At 51.0% G+C, this 17,575-nt stretch overlaps 1 protein-coding gene across 8 annotated transcripts in view; it reads right to left on the reverse strand.

The window, feature by feature from the left end:
• Positions 1–243: 243 nt before the first annotated feature.
• The window catches only part of LOC106506054 (uncharacterized), a 303,642-nt gene continuing 286,310 nt past the window's right edge, over positions 244–17,575 (reverse strand). For 5 of the 8 annotated variants that reach the window (XM_084997453.1, XM_084997451.1, XM_084997454.1 and 2 more), the window contains one exon: positions 14,722–17,258. In XM_084997453.1, coding sequence (XP_084853579.1) covers positions 17,159–17,258 — 100 coding nt within the window. In that variant the 3' untranslated portion in view covers positions 14,722–17,158. Of the gene's footprint in view, positions 605–5,079; positions 5,241–6,121; positions 6,328–6,955; positions 7,092–7,999; positions 8,153–8,278; positions 10,115–10,206; positions 10,300–14,721; positions 17,259–17,575 lie in introns of those variants that run through there. The other 3 variants (XM_084997449.1, XR_014828188.1, XM_084997450.1) reach the window with 3 other exon arrangements.

The raw sequence follows: 17,575 nt of genomic DNA on the forward strand, positions 1-17,575 counted from the left end.
TAAAAAGCAACAAAATGAAAACAAAATAATCTACACCTTCTGTCCCACTATCCTCTATTTTAGCATCCTGTTCTTTTTTCCTTTGGGCTTCTTATCCTAATTTGTACTTATCTTGTGTAGTTGGTAATTCATCTGCGCATGCGCAGTCGCTCCCTCCAGCGGAAAGACTCCAGGAGGGTAGGGAACCAACTCCCTCCCGCACTTGCCGTTATTGCTGGCCCCAAACATTCAGGAAGCCCTCAGTAAGTGTCAGCTGTTACTTCTACTGTTTTATTACTGCCGTGGTGGTTGTTACTGTAGGCCTGCAATAAATATCGCTTGAACGTTGAATGAATAGCAAGAGTCACTCCAGGCCCCACTGGCCTGGGGGCTTTGAGCTTTGACGTCAGACGAGCTGTAGGCCCTGGGCGGGATGGGAAGTCCTCACTGCCCACTGCTGCCCTGGGTTCTTTCTGGGGCCCATCTCGGCCGAGGCAGCGAGGCACGCCAGTCCCCGGCCCGGGATCACTCGGGCTCCATCCTACCTCTCGTGGGCTTGCCCGGCTGCTGGAGTCGACCCGGTGATTTGCTCCCAGCACTTGTACTGTCATCTCTTCACCGTGAACTGTATTTAAAATGTAAATAAAAAAAGGCTTTTAGGAGATTTAACTGTTTCCCTTGGTATTTAAATTATTCAATTATAACTAAAGCTATTAAAATACAGTTAATTAAAATTGTTAGATTGTTTTCCTTTGCACTGATCACAGCATTGCCCGACTTCTCCCTCTAGCTGTTTAATTCCTATTAAAAATGATAATGCCTCGCTTTATTCATAAATGCAGCCACCTTCCCGCACATTCTTCAAGTGATCTCCTCAGAACAAACCGCGCTGTTTTCTTTTCTTCTAGCAGCGAAGCGGAAATTCTGCTGTAGTCTTTAGAGGTTTAATCAGCAGTAAAAGGACTCAAAATTTAAACATTAGCATTACCGAGTCACAACAAATAATACAAACCCCTGTAAAAAACTGTCTAATTCTGATGCAACATAATGTCATTAGAGACCAAAGGCGAACCCTGAAGTTTAATAAAAGGTGGGACCTGAATAAAGGTTTCATAACTCACAACATAAAATTACTGGATCCACACGTTAAATATTTTATTTGAAAGGTTTCACGGCATTTCTAGTGGGAATAGCTCTGTGGTGGAAGCACAGATGGATAAGTGCTGCTGGAACAAGAAAAAGAAAAAAAAAAAAAAATGAAGGAAGGAGGAAGAGAAGGCTTCTAGGACCAGTTTATATCTTGTTGAGTTTGGCATGGTTAAGATGACGCCCCCTGAGGAACTAACTGGTTTTAGTGTTTAAGTTCCCGGGCCATGTGTTCACACAACAAAAATGGCTGTTCCAGGTAAGGGTGGCGAAGGGGGCGAAGGCACTTAGCTTTTCAGAACATGGCGGGTGCCACCTCCGGCAATTGGAGTGACTTGTGAGCCACATGTGGGAGTGGTGGCGGTGGGGAGTCATCCCAGTCCCCACGATCAGGGGGGGGAAGGCATGGTGCAGAAATGCACTCAATTCAGCCGGGCCCAGCTGACGAGGAACCTCTGTGTGCTGCAGTGGGTGTGTAACAGCATCCAGCCTTTCGGCTCACAGGCCCCTCCCCACTCCCCGTGACCCGCATAAACTGTACATGGATCCAGTTGAGACCATGCTGGTCCTGAAAAAACCATCCTTTGAGGTTGAGGAGAGGCACAAGGGACGCTTGGTGCTGTGACAGGCTGAGAAGGTCTCCACTGGCCAAGGGAGGGAGAAGCAGGAGGGAAGGTTAAGGCAGGGAGGCAGGAAGGAGCTGGCAAGTCTGGGACACTGGGGTGTTTGTTAGATGTGGAGCGTAGGCTGGAGGGATGTGGAAGGATGTGGTAGGAAAGACCAAATTTAGGAACTTGATCAAGAAAGGCCTTGCAGATTATCCTTGAGAGTTTTCACTTTACTCTGATAATTGCCAATAACCAAAACCCATCAAAGGCTTATACTGGTCACAGAACTGAACACAGGGGAGGAACTTAAGGGTTGTTGAGCAAACACATCACGTCTGAGGGTTAGGACCTGAAGTATCCTGTGTACTGACTGCCTGTGGAAAAGCTCGAGCATGGGCTGCTGAGCAGGTGGGTGCCCCATCTGAAGGGTGGGTTCTGCTCGTCAGAGCCATGGGACAAATACCTTGGCCTGAAAGCACCCCAGGCTCTTATGTGGCCCTCCAGTCTTCATCCTGGGCCCATCCACTTGCATGCTTTCTGTTCGGGACGTGACTGTTCACCTCTGGGCTGTAGGGGCAAGTCCCTGAGGTCTTGCCCCAGAAGGTCGCAGTGCCCCCAGAAAAGCAGGAGAGGGAATGGCAGGGGGATAAGAGCAACACCACTGGTCACTAGGAAAATGCAAGTGAAAACCACAAGGAGACATCACTACAGGTCCACTGGAAGGGCTCTAATGGAAAAGACCAGCAATACCAAGTCAGTCCATACCAAGGAAAGAATGTGGAGAAACAGGAAGCCTCGTGCACTACTGGGGGGTACAGCTGCTTTGGAAAATAGTTGGGCAATTTCTTAAACAGTTAACACACACCTACCATATATATGATCTAGGCATTCTGTTGAAACAAAAGCAATGCCCACCCAAAGAACTGGGACACAAATCATGGCTGCTTGATTCCTGACTGCCCAAAACTGAAAACAACCAGTGTCCAACAGCAGGGGAATGAATAGACAAACTGGTTTATCCGTTAGATGAAATACTACTTAGCTATGAAAAGGAATGAATTTGGATGCCTGCTACAACATGGATGGCTCTCAAAGAAATTATGTACAAGAGAAGCCAGCAAAAAGGAGTACATTCAACATAATAACGTTTATATAAAATTCTAGGAGATGCAAATCAACCCATAGTTCACCACATTTTGTCTCATTCACTTTATTATTCTCCCTTTCTCATTCTCTCCCTCTCTCCCTCCACGCATCCCCTCCCTCATCTATTTAAGAGTACACTGGGGACATTGTTCCTATTAGTCTTAAACTTCTCCTACATTTTCATAGTATAGTTATTAAACTCGGGAAATTTAACCTCCATAGAAAACTATTATCTGATCTGGATTCCTCATAACATCCTTTATAGCTCTCCTTCATGCCCCCAAGGACCATACACTGTGCTCAGCCATGTCTCTAGCCTCCTCTGACCTAAGTTTGAATCCTGACTCCATCACGTACTGGTCCTGGGACTTTGGGTGTTCACATCTGCAATCCCTGAACTACATAAGCTCAACCTGACATCCACTCTCTGGAGCTTGGGAGAAAGTAAATGAGAGGATGTCTGGGCAGTGTCTTCAGCACAGGGCTGCACACCAGAAGCATTTGGGGAGTGAATTACAGTAAAACAGCCCAATGCACCATGGGCTGTTTGTCATGGACCCTTTGCAAAGACCTGGGGTGCACAGGCTTGGTGCATATCCATCATGGCCAAGGCCCTGGCCGCATATTCCTCCTGCCTAACCTCTCCCCGCCTACCCCTTGTCATCAACAGCTGTCACGCTGACCCAGAGCAATGAGCTCTTCTAAACAGCTCATCAAGGCAGCTCATCAAAAGGAGGCAAGAAGGTTGCAATTTGGACTTTTCAACAGCTTCTATTGATGACACTTTCCTTCTTCTATTGGAAAAAAAAAAAAAAGTGCTTCTTCCCTTTCGCCTTCCTACTGCCTATTCTTCAATTCTGCAGGAAGTTTAGTCTCAGCAGTGAAGGGGCCACCAACCTGGGACTGTTTCCAGGCATCTGTCCTGCCCTTCCAGGGCCCCCTGTGCTGATGGGAATGCCTGGCCCACCTCCCTGGCCATGCCTGGAGGATCAGGGCCAAGGTCTGCTGCCTGTGAGCTGGCCTGGGGTGAAAGCTTTGCCCTTTGGGGGGTGATGGTGGTGAGCTCAACCATCAGCTCACCTCTCTTGGACATTTTTAATATAATGAGAGAGTTGGCAGGTTAGCATATGTAACAGACATGGAAAGACCCCAGACTGATAGACACAGGACAGCTCAGCAGCAGAGCCTTAAGCAAAGGGAGGACCTCTGGAGGGGCAATGTGGCGGGCTGGTGGCAGCTGGAAGAGCAGAGTGATAGAGGAGCTGAGAGGTGCCAGGAAGAGAAGCAGAGGGTACCCACACGTGATGGCGAGGGGTGAGGACCCCCGACTTCCTGGTCCCGATGGCCCTGCTGGGCTTCCCTTGTATTTTTATACTGCTCCATTTCATTCACTTACTAGAGGTGCCTAGGTGACAAATGACCACAATTGGGTGGCTTGAAGTAACAGTTCTCAACAGTTCTAGAGGCCAGATGTCTGAAATCAGGGTGTTGGCAGGATTGGTTCCTTCTGGAAGCTCTGAAAGTCCATTCCAGATGCAAATTATTGCCTTTGGAATGGATAAGCAATGAGATCCTGCTGTATAGCACTAGGAACTATATATACTCACTTGTGATGGAACATGATAGAAGATAATGTGATAAAAAATGTATATATGTATGTGTGACTGGGTCACTTTGCTGTATAGTAGAGAATTGACAGACCACTGAAAACCAACTGTAATGGAAAAAAATAAAAATCACTAAATAAATAAAAGTAAGCAATGACCTTGGGGAAAAAAAAAAAGTCCATTCCAGATACTCTCCTAGATTCTGTGATGCCAGAAACCCCTGGCATTCCTTGGCTTGTAAACCCATCATTGCAGCTTCTGCCTTTGTCTTCACAGGACCTTCTCCCCTGTGTCTATGTGTCTTCTCCTTACTGTCTCCCATAAGGACACTTGTCATTGGACTAAGGGTCCACCCTCCTCCAGGATGAGGTCATCTCTCCCTTACTCTAATTATGTCTACTGAGATCCTTATTCCAAGAAATGTCCCATTCTGAGGCTCCAAGTGGATTTAATTTGGGAGAGGCGAGGGGAGTGGCTTCCAGTACACGGGTGTCAGGAATGGAGATTCTGGTCTTCCCTATGGTTCCCAGAATCCTTACCATAAAACACCAAGGTGCAAGCGTGTTTGCATGAATAGCATGAATAGCAAATACCTTGAATCTTTGAGAACCCCATTTTTTTGAAGAATGATAAATCTCCTGGGAAGGAAGTCTTGCCTTTTTCCATGTGTCAAAGTATCTCTGTGGTCTCTGAGCCTCACTCTTCCCAACCTCGGCTTGTATTGCAATGGCCTTGCTGGTCCAAGGTTGTGAAGCTGATGGAGAAAAGATGAGGAAGGAAGGGTTGGGCAGAGACAAGTCAGGGGTATCTTTGGTAACTGAACAGTGGTATGTGGGTTGTGGATGATGCTGAGACCCCAGAGCAAACAGGGAGGCAGGGAGGGGTAGTGACAGGAGAAGGATACCAGCTGGGCGTCTCCCCAGCCTTAACTGCTCTGAGCCTCGGTGCCCTCACCTATAAACTCAATTTCATCAATGCCAGCTGAGCAGCTACTAGGTGCCTGAACCACACTGGGTGGAGAGGATCTGGCAGTGAGGAGCACTATCTCTCAGCTTGACAAGTTCCCAGTGCAGTACAAGAGGGAATGGGTGCAGGAAGGACCAAGGGGACAATTAGCTGGTAAGGAATACAACAGCCTTGGGTACAAGCTCCATGGGAACATGGGCAGCCAGGTGGGCAGGGGACCCCTGAAGTCAGTGATGCTGAACTGGGTCTTAAAGAAGCCTAAGGGTTGGTCAGCAAGACGGAAGAGACCAGAGGTCCAGCCTAGGCTCATGGCATGAGAAGAGGTATGGCCCCAGAAGAGGTTGGTGTATTCAGAAAGCTCATCATCACCTCCAAGGGAAACTGCAAGGAAAGGGGCTTGTAGAGAGGGGTAGCTGTCCTTGAACACATGGGAGTTGGGACTTTAGTCTATAGCTGGTGGGGCCACTGGAGGCTGTGACACCATCTGTAGGCTGAACAAATTTTCGGTGCAAAAAGATTACTCAGCAAGGGGGCACAGGAGGGTGCGGGCTGGGAGCAGGAGACAGTGAGACGCTATTGCAACAATCCCGGGAGAAATTGAAAGGGCAGTGGCCATGCAATGGAGAAGAAGGGGTGGAACGCAGGAGGCATTTGAGGGGCTGCACGCACGGGGCTGGGTGACCTCATATCAGCCTTCTTCGCCGGCCTGTCTGCGGGTCAGGGGAGATAATGGATGCGATGCACTCTGAAAACTGCAGAGTACCACGTCAGGGCGCGGCGGCGGCGGCTGGTTTCGGTTGGATGCTGTTCAGGCTTTCATGAAGCAAAGCCTCTCTCCTCCTCCCTTGCTGGGCTCCGATGATGCTTTCTTTTGCCTGTAAGCAAGGGAGAGAGGGGAGGTGAAAAACAGAGACATTAAGTGCCAAAGCTTATGTTAATACAGCATTAAGGTTGAAAATGTAATCTCCTAGGAGTCAGGAAATTCCGAACCAGGGGTTTCCATGGCAACCCAGCCACACTGCTCCTCTGTCCATTCGGGCCCTGTTTTCCTTGTTAAATATGATCCCGTCGTATATTATATTTTATCGAGCTAAATGTGTTACCCACAGCATGCAGAGCTCCAGTCAGCAGCAGCACAGAGCTGCAGGAAACGTGTATGTGTGTGTGTGCGTGTGTGTGGCGTGTGTGTTGTGCGTGGCGGGGGTAGACCTTCTGAATCCTGGTATAACACAGCCACATCTTAGGTCCTTGTATCTAATACATGGAAGGTAATTTCATTAAGAGTAGCTCCTGTGAAAATAAATGAGCAACAACACAGCGGTCTTGTGCTGGGGTGGGGGGTGGGCAGGGTGAGGTCTCTCAGGGTGCCCATCCCTCCTGGAGGGACACCATCATGTCCCTGACAGCCTTCTCTCAGCAGCCCCTGGGCCCCAAGGGCAGCGCCGTCACTGCCACCCCGGGCTCCCTCCTGGATGGAGTTCTGAGGAGGTGGATTGGAATTACCTGGTCCAGTGGTTCCTCACACGCGCCAGCCAATTGAAGCTCATCTGTCACTGTTCGTTAGCGTCCCAGGGTGCACTGGGCACCAGCACACAGATGCAGAAAGGAAATTCGATTCTCTTCCAAACGCTCTCTCCCACTAAGGCAGCACAATGGACAAAAAGGCTTCCTCAGTGGCAGCAGAGATGTTAGGAAGGAGGAGGGAAATGGCTTGTCAGGGAGGGCAGCTCGGTGGTGGAATGTGTGACAGAGAAACATCTGTAGGTTAATGTGGTGGAAAGAGCATGGAACGTTAGGATCGGGCTGCCCAGGGCTCGGCTGTCCCCAGCCATGTGGTCTTCAGCAAGTCTCTTTATTTCCCTTTGTCTTAGTTTTTTCATCTGCAAAATTGGGATAAAATTACCATTAACCTCACACAGGCTTGTTGAAGGATTAAATGGGATAATTGATGCAAAAGCTCACTGTAAACGGCTAAATCCCCACACAAATGTTATTCTTACAGGGAGCTCTAGAAAACCGTGCTGGGCTCTAGACTTAGGCAGTGGGTTCTAGATAGTCTATGGGTGTTCTGAGGATTCTACAATGGGTTCTATCTAACTGATCGATCTAGAATAGGGGTTGGCAAATGTGTTCTGTAAACAGTCAGATGGTAAATATCTTAGGCTTTGAGGGCCATGCTGTGACTGGTCCACTCTGCCATCGTTGCTCAAAAGCAGCCAATGATGATACATAAACGAACGGCCGTGGCTGCATGCCAATAAAACTTTATTAACAAAAACAGGATGTAAGCTGGAATCGGCCCATAAACTGTAGTTTGGCAGCCCCTGATCTATAATTGCCTTTGTAGGAAGCTGTGCTCTTTTTGTGAATGCTGCTTTTCTGCTCCGAATTTAAATCTCCTCCTTCCATCCTCCAACGCCTGGCCCACCCACCTCCCACCCACTCAAACACATACTTAGCTCTTTGGCCAACTTCTTAATCTCCTAGAATCAGAGTCCCCTTCTCCAAGAGCAAACAGCAATAGTCTCTTGGCCCTTGTCTGCTTGCCTTGTAGGAGGTGGGATCCTAGGGCAGCCAGCTCTGTCACCCCAGGCCCTAGCTTCCGGTATATGTTCAGGGGATAGTTGCAGAATGGAGAAAGGGAAAAGCACAGCATCCCAAGGACCTGGAACATTGTCGTTCTCTCAGGAGGTCTGTGAACTGAGGTGGTTTCAAAAAATTAGGTCTGGCATCAGTCTTACGTTGTGAGCTGCTCCATCAGAGAGCTTCTAGAACAATCTGAAGGCAGAATCACCCTTGCAAGCCCAGGCCAACATACATGCTTACCTTAAGAGCCCAGGGTCTGAGCCGCTGTCGCTGCAGGCGGGCTGGAGCCCTGGGTGGCAGGTCAGATAGGCAGGAGTAGGTCTGGCTCTAGTGGGAAGGTGACTCCCCACCCCTCTGGGGTCATGACAGTGCAGGAGCACCACATGCTGCCCTCAGGGAGCCTCAGCCTCCACCAGCCCAGACAAGCAACATGGTATGTGGAAGCTTCCAGAAATGTAGCAGCCCTTTCCACTTTCACATTTGCAAGCTTTCTTCCTTTTGGCCCCATCCTGGGCTGAGCACACAGGCAGGATGGAGTTGTGTAACCTACCTCTGAGTCACACTTCTCCCGGCACAGCATTTGCTTTCTTCCCAGCCTCCCCAGGACAGCCAGACAGGCGACTATAGTTCCAAAGTCAGAGCCGGGTCATGGGCTCTTCTGTGCCCAGTACACCAGCTAAGATGTCAGCATTTCATTGCAATGATAGCGGAATAGATATGTGAGTGGGTGCTCACGTTCAGTGGGGGTCACATGTACGTGCATTGTGCGTGCGTGTTCCCATGTGGCATCCATGTGTCCTCAGCGCTGGCTTGAGTGCCGCATAGGTGTGTGACTGGTACACATATGTGTGCGTGTGTGCATGTTAGGCACTTGCTTTAGTGTACATGCGAGGCTGTGTAGTTCCCACATGTGCCTGGGACTGTCTGCTGGTTGGGCATGTGCTTTTTTCTGGGTCTGTGCACAGCTTTAATTTAGGACTCTACCTCTCCAGGAGGACACGATCGCTTCCATTCTCCGGCCTCAGCAGATGAATATTTTATGACTTGCTTTTTGCCCTGGCATCAGGCAGCTTTCCTGTGAAAAGCCAGTGCCTGACACACTTCAGGGAGGCAGAGATGGGGACTCTGATGTCGAAGCCGCAGCAAGAAAATCACCCCCTTCCTCCTGTGATGAAGCCTCAGGAGGGCTCACAGATGCTGCCTATTAGTGTCATTAGAAACTGATGAATCAGCCCTTTCTCCCCTCTCCCCTGACAGCCTTCTCTCTAAATACAAAGCCAGCACACCCATTTCACAGGAGGTGAGTGAGAGCTCCCTCCTGCTCCTCCTGAAGCCGGCCCCAAGCAGTTTCATTTTTTTCCCAACTGCCCGGTCTTCCCATGGAGGAGGATGCTACGTCCTGGGAGCAGAAGGTCACTGTACAAGCCAGACCACAGGCAGAAGTTCCTGACTTTTCCATGCCCTGGGTATGGGGGTGAGGCAGCCACATTGAGGAAGAGCCAGGCAACACTGGAGCCACAAGGCCATGGAGACAGCATCTCCCAGCACAGCTCCCTGCTGGCCCCCAGGCTCGGAGTGACCCAGCCCCGTGTGGCTCTGCAGCTGGGCTCCCAGAAGCAGGCCCTAAGACAAGGATTTGGGTGCAAGCAGTTTTTCTAGGAGGTGACTCCAGCCTGGGGGCACAGTGGGGACACAGGAAACAGGACAGTGACTACAGATAAGCAAATTAAGCATGAAATGGTGAATAGGTGTGTCTCTGGCTCGCTCCCCCGGGGGATCTGTCTGTGAGGTTGAGGGACTGAAGGGTATACCCACCAACTCTTACTTCATCAGGCAGGCGTGGCTGCCCTACCAGCACAACTGGCCCCCTCTGCTGTAGAGCCGGGGGCCAGGGGAATAGGGCTCTGCCGTGCCCCAGAGGGGCAAGGGGCCTGGCCCACACCTCCAGGTGGCAGTGCTAACTTGGGCCCTGGACCTCTCTCGGTGGCTCCTCGCATCCTCTCTGGTTCTCAGGTGGCGGGAGGCGCTCTCCAGGCTGCCCTCTGCAGAAGGCAGAAACGAGATTCCACGCTGGGCCTGTGGGGCAGGGAACACTCGGCCAGCCTTGGCCCTGAGACCCCGCGGAAGGCCTCTGAGCCAGAGCTGCTAGGATGGGGATGTGGCCGTACCTGAGGCCCCAAAGCTCTGGAGCCAGGTGCTCTGCACACGGATTTACTCTTTCCAAAGAGTCTGGAGAGTCAGCGCGAGGAAGATGGACAGGGCTTCAAACAAGAGGATTATGGAGATAAACACGATAATGAGAGCAAGACAGGAAGCCCTTCCTGAGTCTCCCCGCCCCACCTGCCCTCTTCCCACCCATGAACCCCAAGAGCCCTTTATTTGTGACTTTCTTACAGTCCTTAAACAGAACTGCTCTTAACTGCTAAACTCTACCCGCAATGGGAGCGAATCCCCACTGTAATTGTTCCGGCACTCAGGCCTTGCATTTAGCACATGTTATTTTCTGCAATCTCCACAAGGCAAAACATCAGGTACAGCCACCTGCATTTTACAGAGAACGAAATAGAGGTTCTGAGAGGGGCCAGTTCTCACCTCCAGTCACCCTGCTCAGAAGGGACAGAGATTTGTCAGGCCTGCTGCCTGGGGACTGGCTCTCAACGCCTTCGCCATCTGTTTCCTACTGGTCAGTGAGCTCCTGGTGGGACAGAGCCTGACCCCTTCGTCTCCAAATTCCTCACGGAACCTGGAATCTTGTCCACTGTGGGTGGCTCTTAAATAGAGCGTGCTTTCATCTTCTCAATTGTCTGTCTAATCAAGAATTTCTGTGCCTTGGCAGACATCCTTTGGAAGGGCCTGTAAGCAGTTCCACCCTCCGGCTTCGAGCCACCCCCAGTGGCCTTCCCTACTACCCTTCCCAAAGAGGAGAGTGTGGGTCTGCTCTCGTGGAAGCAGGCAGGCACTGGAGTCAGACAACCAGGGTTTAACATTCACTTCCACGTGACCCAGCTGTGTGGTCCTGAGCAGGTTACTTAGCCTCTCTGAACCTCTGCATTCTCCAGTGGGGGTGTCTACCTTCCCCCAGGAACACTATGAGGCTGGAATTCAAAACAGCCAGGCCAGCTCTCTTGCCTGACGACCTCCAGGATGCTCTTAGCCATTTTGGATTCCACCCTGACAAGAGCTTTCTGGAGGCAGGCAGAGGCATTTATTTGTCTCTGCCTTGGCCACACCCATCCCAGGACCTAGGCCTGCATGGACACGTGGTAGATGGTGGTGCCACTGAGCTGTCCTCAGTGCCCTGGTGTTTATAAGTTCTTGCCTGAACACACAGGCTGCAACCAGAGAACTGACAAGTTTGGGTTTTGCAGCCAGGTCTCCAGCCTGTGTGTGCGGCTCTTTGAAAGCACAGCCGTTCCCTTCTTCCCCTTTGTTTTTCTTTGGCCACTCTCCTTGGTCCCACACCTACAGTCAAAGGTGGCTGGAACAGAGTCCCCAGTCTGTGTTGAATAAGAGCTCCGGGCAGGGGGAAGAGGCCGGAGGGCCCACAGGCAGGCCAGCTGTCAAGATGCTAGGCCTGCATCCAGCTCCTTGGCTGCCACAGGGCCACACCCTGCCACCCAGCCCTGACCTCTCTTGCTGGCGTTGCTCTCTTGGGGTGAAGGTACCACTTTACAGCCACCAGAGCTCTGAGCTGGGGCTTCCATGGCCACCCATGCCTCCTCCACCAGCACGGCTTTCTTCCTGACCTCATCTCCCAGCACATCAGGGTGGTCCCTCTGCTGCCTTGCAGTCCTCTCCCTCCCCGTCCTCTGTGTTTGGAGATGCTCATCACGACTCTGAGTGTTTTGGTGCCACCGTGCTTTTCTCTTTGCCCAGTCTCCTTGGATAAAATCCTTGTTTCTAGTCTGTACCATCCCAACAGTGGTCAGTGATTCTGCTCTGAGTCTGGCTGGTCCATGGGCCATAGATTAATCTCTGAGGAGCGCACACCATCCGTACATCAGGACCTTCCTGCCTTGTAACTGCCCCACATCCTGCCAGAACTCCGCTTGTCCCCTTGCTCCTTCTCCCTCTACCACGTCTGGGTGGAGTGGGCGCCACCGAGCCCGGTTCTGCCCTGTCCACCCACTCCTCCCATAGCTGGGGGCTCACGTGCCAAGCCTGGCACCGGTGGCAGGCGCCATGGAGGGCAGACGACTAGCTGGGGGATGAAAACCTCCATTCAGGACAATATCAAATCCCTGGCTCCGGACAGAGAAACAGGTTTGCTCCCGGTCCGAGACATCGCCTGCAAAGCGAAAGCTGATACCAAGTGAGAAGCGTCTGGTTAAAGCGGGCTCTGTTCTTTTCACCTGGCAGGCCAAGCACAGCGGCTCACTTGTGCCTCTGAAATCCTAACTGGCTCCTGGCTGGGAGCTTTGGGAACTGCTTGGGAGACATGAGGCAGAGTGTGCCAGGTGTGCGCCCAGCCAAATCCCCACTCTGTCAGGGCCAGGACTGGAGAGGAGGGGCCTGGAGGGGGGACCACACCTATGACATGTGGTCACTGTCAGGATGAGGCTGGACCACATGCTCCAACAGCCCTACTGCCCCTCAATTGCCTTTTTCTTTCCCCTGGACTCCTTTCCAAGTGTATGCTACCAGGTTGGTACAAAGGAATCATACAATGTGGGTATGGAAGGCCCTGAGTAACACCTTCACTCTCTTACTCAACTTTTTAGGGTCATAACTCTCTTATAAAACTGTTGAAAGCTATAGACTCTCCCCCAAGAAAAATGTGTACCCCCAAATTGAGCATATACGCATCCAGTATTCACAGACCCCTCTAGCCCCCTCAGCAAGCCCCACAGAGTCTATGTTAAGAGTATTTTCCAGAGTTCCTGTCATGGCTCAGTGGTTAACAAATCCGACTAGGAACCATGAGGTTGCAGGTTCGGTCCCTGCCCTTGCTCAGTGGATTAAGGATCCGGCGTTGCCATGAGTTGTGGTGTATGTTGCAGACACAGCTCGGATCCCGCGTTGCTGTGTCTCTGGTGTAGGCCAGTGGCTATAGCTCCAATTAGACCCCTAGCCTGGGAACCTCCAGATGCCGTGGGAGTGGCCCTAGAAAAAGGCAAAAAGACAAAAAAAAAAAAAAAAAAGTACTTTCCAATGACTCCTTCAATGGTTGGGAAAACAAAGGCCAAATAGGGCAATCCTCACTTTCCCAGGGATAACATAGCATGTTGCTGGCAGAGATTTGATGATATTTAACATGTATTTGGTTAAAAATAAGTATGACTCTGCACAGACTATACTTCACAAATAGGAAATATCAAACGCAGAGAAGCCAGTGTGTTTGCACAACATTATTAGTTTTTCCTCCCCAGATCCCTTCTCTCCTTCTTCCACAATGGAAGAAGTGTTAATTGGGCATATGGCAGCCTGCAATTCCCAGCACCCCTTACAATTCTGTACAGTATTACCTCTAAGTTTGGCTAATGGCAGATTTCTAAGTCCTATCTTTGAAAAGAAGGTGCACACCCCACCCTCTTCCTCCTCTGCCTCATTTTACCAGGTGGAATACAGATGTGACAGTGGGAGTTGGAGCAGCCATTCTGGGCCATATGATCAAGGTTGGGTATTGAAGATGGTAGAGCAACAAGATGGAAGGAGTTTGGGTCTTTGATGATCATGGAACCACCATACCAGCCTGAGACTGCCTACCTGATCTTTCACCACAATTTTGGCCACAGTTATTTTGAGTTTCTCTGTCATGGCATTAAAATTAAAATTTTAACTAATAACCTAAGACACTAGAACATCAGTAGATCCCACTTTCCCTCTCACCCTGGTGGTCCCAAGTTCTCCCGATGGGCATTACCATCTCTTTCCTCTTCTCCTCCACCCATTACCACTGTTCTACTCCAGGCCATCTCCCTCTCACCTCTGGCCTCTGAACCACTCCCGAGACCTCCTGGCTGGTCCTTCTGTCATGCAGTCCATCTGGTCCAAAGCAGCTTTTCTGAAATGCACACTCTACTCTTCAGCTCTTCAATAACCCCTTGTTCCCAACCTCTACTCCTCTCTAACCCAGCCCTCAGTCTGCCTTGCCAGCCCTACCTATGGCCACTTAGTTTATGTACTTTCTGCTCCCCAAACAGGGAGTTGCCTGCCCTTTCCTAAGCACCCTGCCACCTCAAAAGCTTTCCCACCATCTCCTAGGCAGCCTGCTGTGTTCATCTTTCAAGGCTCACCTCCTTGGCCAACCCCCCCGGCCCTTCCTCCCACAGGTCCCTCACCACCTTGTTCACACCTCCATTCCAACCCGTAACTCGTGTCACCAACATTGTCCATTCCCCTGCATGACTGTCACTGCCAGAGTGCCGGAATGACCTCCTAGATCCCGAGGTGCCCACCATCAAGAGGCTCTGCTCAAGGAGCCGATGAAGAGAAGTGTATTTTTGCCAGAGTAAGAACTAGAACTCAGCTTTCTTTACACCTCTCTCAGGGCCCATCCTAATTTGTTGGGCTCTATCACCCCAGTGAGAAATGTTCTCCTTCCTTCCTGCTCTCCTTCTTACCTTTATTTCCTCTTTCTGCAAGCAGAAGCCCAGAGCCCTCACAATGCCTGGCAGAAAGAGCAGAAGACCTGCTGACTATTTCTAGAATTCATGAGCACATGCATTGAGCAAGTGGGTATATTTTTTTCTTTTTTTTTTTGTTTTGTTTTGTTTTCTTTTTGCTTTTGCTTTTTAGGACCACAGGTGTGGCATTTGGAAGTTCCCAGGCTAGGGGTCGAATCGGATATACAGCTGCCGGCCTGCACCACAGCCACAGCAACGCAGGATCTCTACCCCACTGAGCAGGGCCAGGGATCGAACCTGCATCCTCATGGATACTAATTGCATTCATTTCCACTGAGCCACAAGGGGAACTCCACAAGTGGGTTTTGTATTATTTTATGTTTTTGCTGGTCTCTAAGCAGGGCCCTGAGATCACAGAGGTAGAGGAGGCCCCAGCTTGCCCTCCAGGCCTTCCCAGCCTGAGGGGTCAGAAGAAGTCCTGCCTCTGGAGGGAGATGAAGGCATCAGCTCTCCAGCCCCTGGTGGGTGGGTCTCGGTAACGTTTACTTTTGCCTGAGTGATGTAACAGGACCCGAGGAACTGGTCTTCCCTGCTCCCATGGGCGGGCGGGAAAAGGTGAGAGGTGGAGTGATCCGAGCCTTCTGGCGACATGATGAAGTCATTTGCAGAAAGACAGTTTTGTTCTAACTTGAGTGTTTTTCCACATGACTTCATCCCCCAGCAGGCCCTGCTCGGGGCTTAGTTTGTGACGGGCCCCAGCCCCAGCTGCCTAGAGAGAGAATGGCCCTTGATCCCTTCCTCAGGCGGCTATGCCAGGACAAGCAGGGGGCCTGGCTGTGGCACCCACTGCCCTGTGAATGGTATGACTGCAGGTAGCACCCACCATGGCAGGCGGAGACTACAAGCAGGCTGAACTCAGTATCACAGGGGCTCTGATGACCTGGCGCTCGACGCTGTGGTCAGGATGGGGTAAATTTTTCTCAGAAAAGGACTCGGGTTGGGTCTTAAAAGGTGAGAAAAAGTTTTCAGAACGAAACCAGAGGAGAGGGCATTCTAGACAGGAGGTGGCAGAGGCTGACTCAGGCGTCTGCTAGGATGTATCCAGTGCAAACCAGTGAGCCCCTAAGAGCAGTGGTATCAGCTGAGAGGCATCTCCTCCCTCACTACCTGGGAGCAGCCTGGTCCTAGGCCACTGATGCCCACAAACACCCGGGCTCACCCACATTTCTGCTCAGCTCTTCTTGGTGTACTGGCTTTTTGCAATTGGTGTGTTATCACCTGATCAAATGATGGCTGCTGCTGCTCCGAACATCTCATCTGCTTACAACCAAGCTCAAGATACAAAGAAGAGGATGGAGAGACTCCATCTGTCCTGAAATTCTCCAGCACATACCCCTGTTGAAGCCCGTGCTGGCTGCTATCACAAAGCATCATAGATGAGGTGGCTTGTAACTACAGAAATATATTTCTCACAGTTCTGGAGGCTGAAAAGCTGAGATCGGGGTGCCAGCAAGGTCGGGTTCTGGTGAGAGTCCCCTTCTGGTTGCAGATAGCCAACTTCTTAAAATATCAGGTGGCAGAAAGAGGAACACGAGCTCGCTGGGGTCCCTTTTATTAGGACACTGATCCCATTCATGAGGCTCCAGCCTCACGACCTTATCACCTCGCAAAGGCCCCACCTCCTAATACAATCAGGGGCAAGAGGCTAAGGTCTGAACGTACGAACTTGAAGGAGGCACAGACATTTGGTCCATAACTGTCCCCTATTCTCACTGATGGGCTGGTCACCCCCACCTGTGAGGAAGACTGGGAGGTACCTGACAAAGGGCGTTAGGATAACCATGATCCGTTCACACCGGGGCTGCTGACAGGCCAGGTGCCAGAGTCTCTACCCACCCCCCACAGCATCAGAGCTCTGGGAGCCGGGAAGACAGGTGAGTGGAAGGAAGGCATGGCTGTTGGGTGGGCAGTGAGTGGGGTTGTCACATGTGTGGCAAGTTGGGAAGCATGAGGTTCCACGGGTCTCAGTATGGTGAAGATGGTGGGAGACTAGAAAGCTTAGCAGAGAGTCTGGGGCTTTACACTGAGATCAGCCCATCCAAGAGCTCTAGAAGTGAGTTTGGCCCATGTTTTAGAACTAGCATTCTGCCAATGAGCGCTGCCTAGGGAGACAGAGACACTCCAAGGGTGGTCAGGTCATTGCCACCTTCCATCTGCGCAAGGCCGTGGGTCCCTGAGGGTGAGGGGCTACACCTTACTCATATCGCTGTCCTTAGTGCCTTTCACAATGCTGCTCCAACCAAAAGGACGGCTGAATGAGTGAATGAATGAGTGAATGAGTGAAATTCACAACCTCTCCTAGCATCAGTTCCCCCTCTGTATCATGGGATCAATAATAGCTGTTCTGGCCTGGAAGGGCTGCTGTGAAAATCAGATGAGCTGATGGATGCCATGGTGCTTAATAAAGGGGCAGGTAGGAGGAGGCAGATAGGGAACACAGGACATCTGGAACCCCCCATGGCTCCAAGCACAGGCCCCTGCATTCTGGCACCACTCACCGCCTGACCACACAGAAGAGCCGGGAGGTGTCTGTATGGCGGTCCCGAATTTTCAGAAGAGGAGGCAAGGAAACACCTGGAGCGGCCCAGTGGGTCCTGCCAAAGACAGCAATGGGAGAGTGATGAGGATAAACAGCTGTCTGTCTCTGGTAACGCAATTAGGAGCTAAAATATTAAACGCTTTACGACAGGACATATATCTCCCGCATAACGAGCTGCCTCTTGCAAAAGCAAGCCTTGTCCGGGCGGGAGGCAGGCAGGCCTGTGTCTCAGACCCAGCAGTCTCTGAGCAGGGCAACAAGCTCCCATCCCACCATCACCTGGGGAGCTCTTCTTACTTCATCTCATCATCATCATCGTCACTGCAGTCACCATTTACTGAGTTACAGCCATGTGCCTGGAGCACTGTCAGG

This window comes from Sus scrofa, chromosome 14 (genome assembly GCF_054392235.1).
Source record: "Sus scrofa isolate SSC_HxYL_T2T_F1_AM1 chromosome 14, Sscrofa_HxYL_maternal_Yorkshire_Landrace_v2.0, whole genome shotgun sequence".
Classification (NCBI taxonomy): Eukaryota; Metazoa; Chordata; class Mammalia; order Artiodactyla; family Suidae; genus Sus; species Sus scrofa.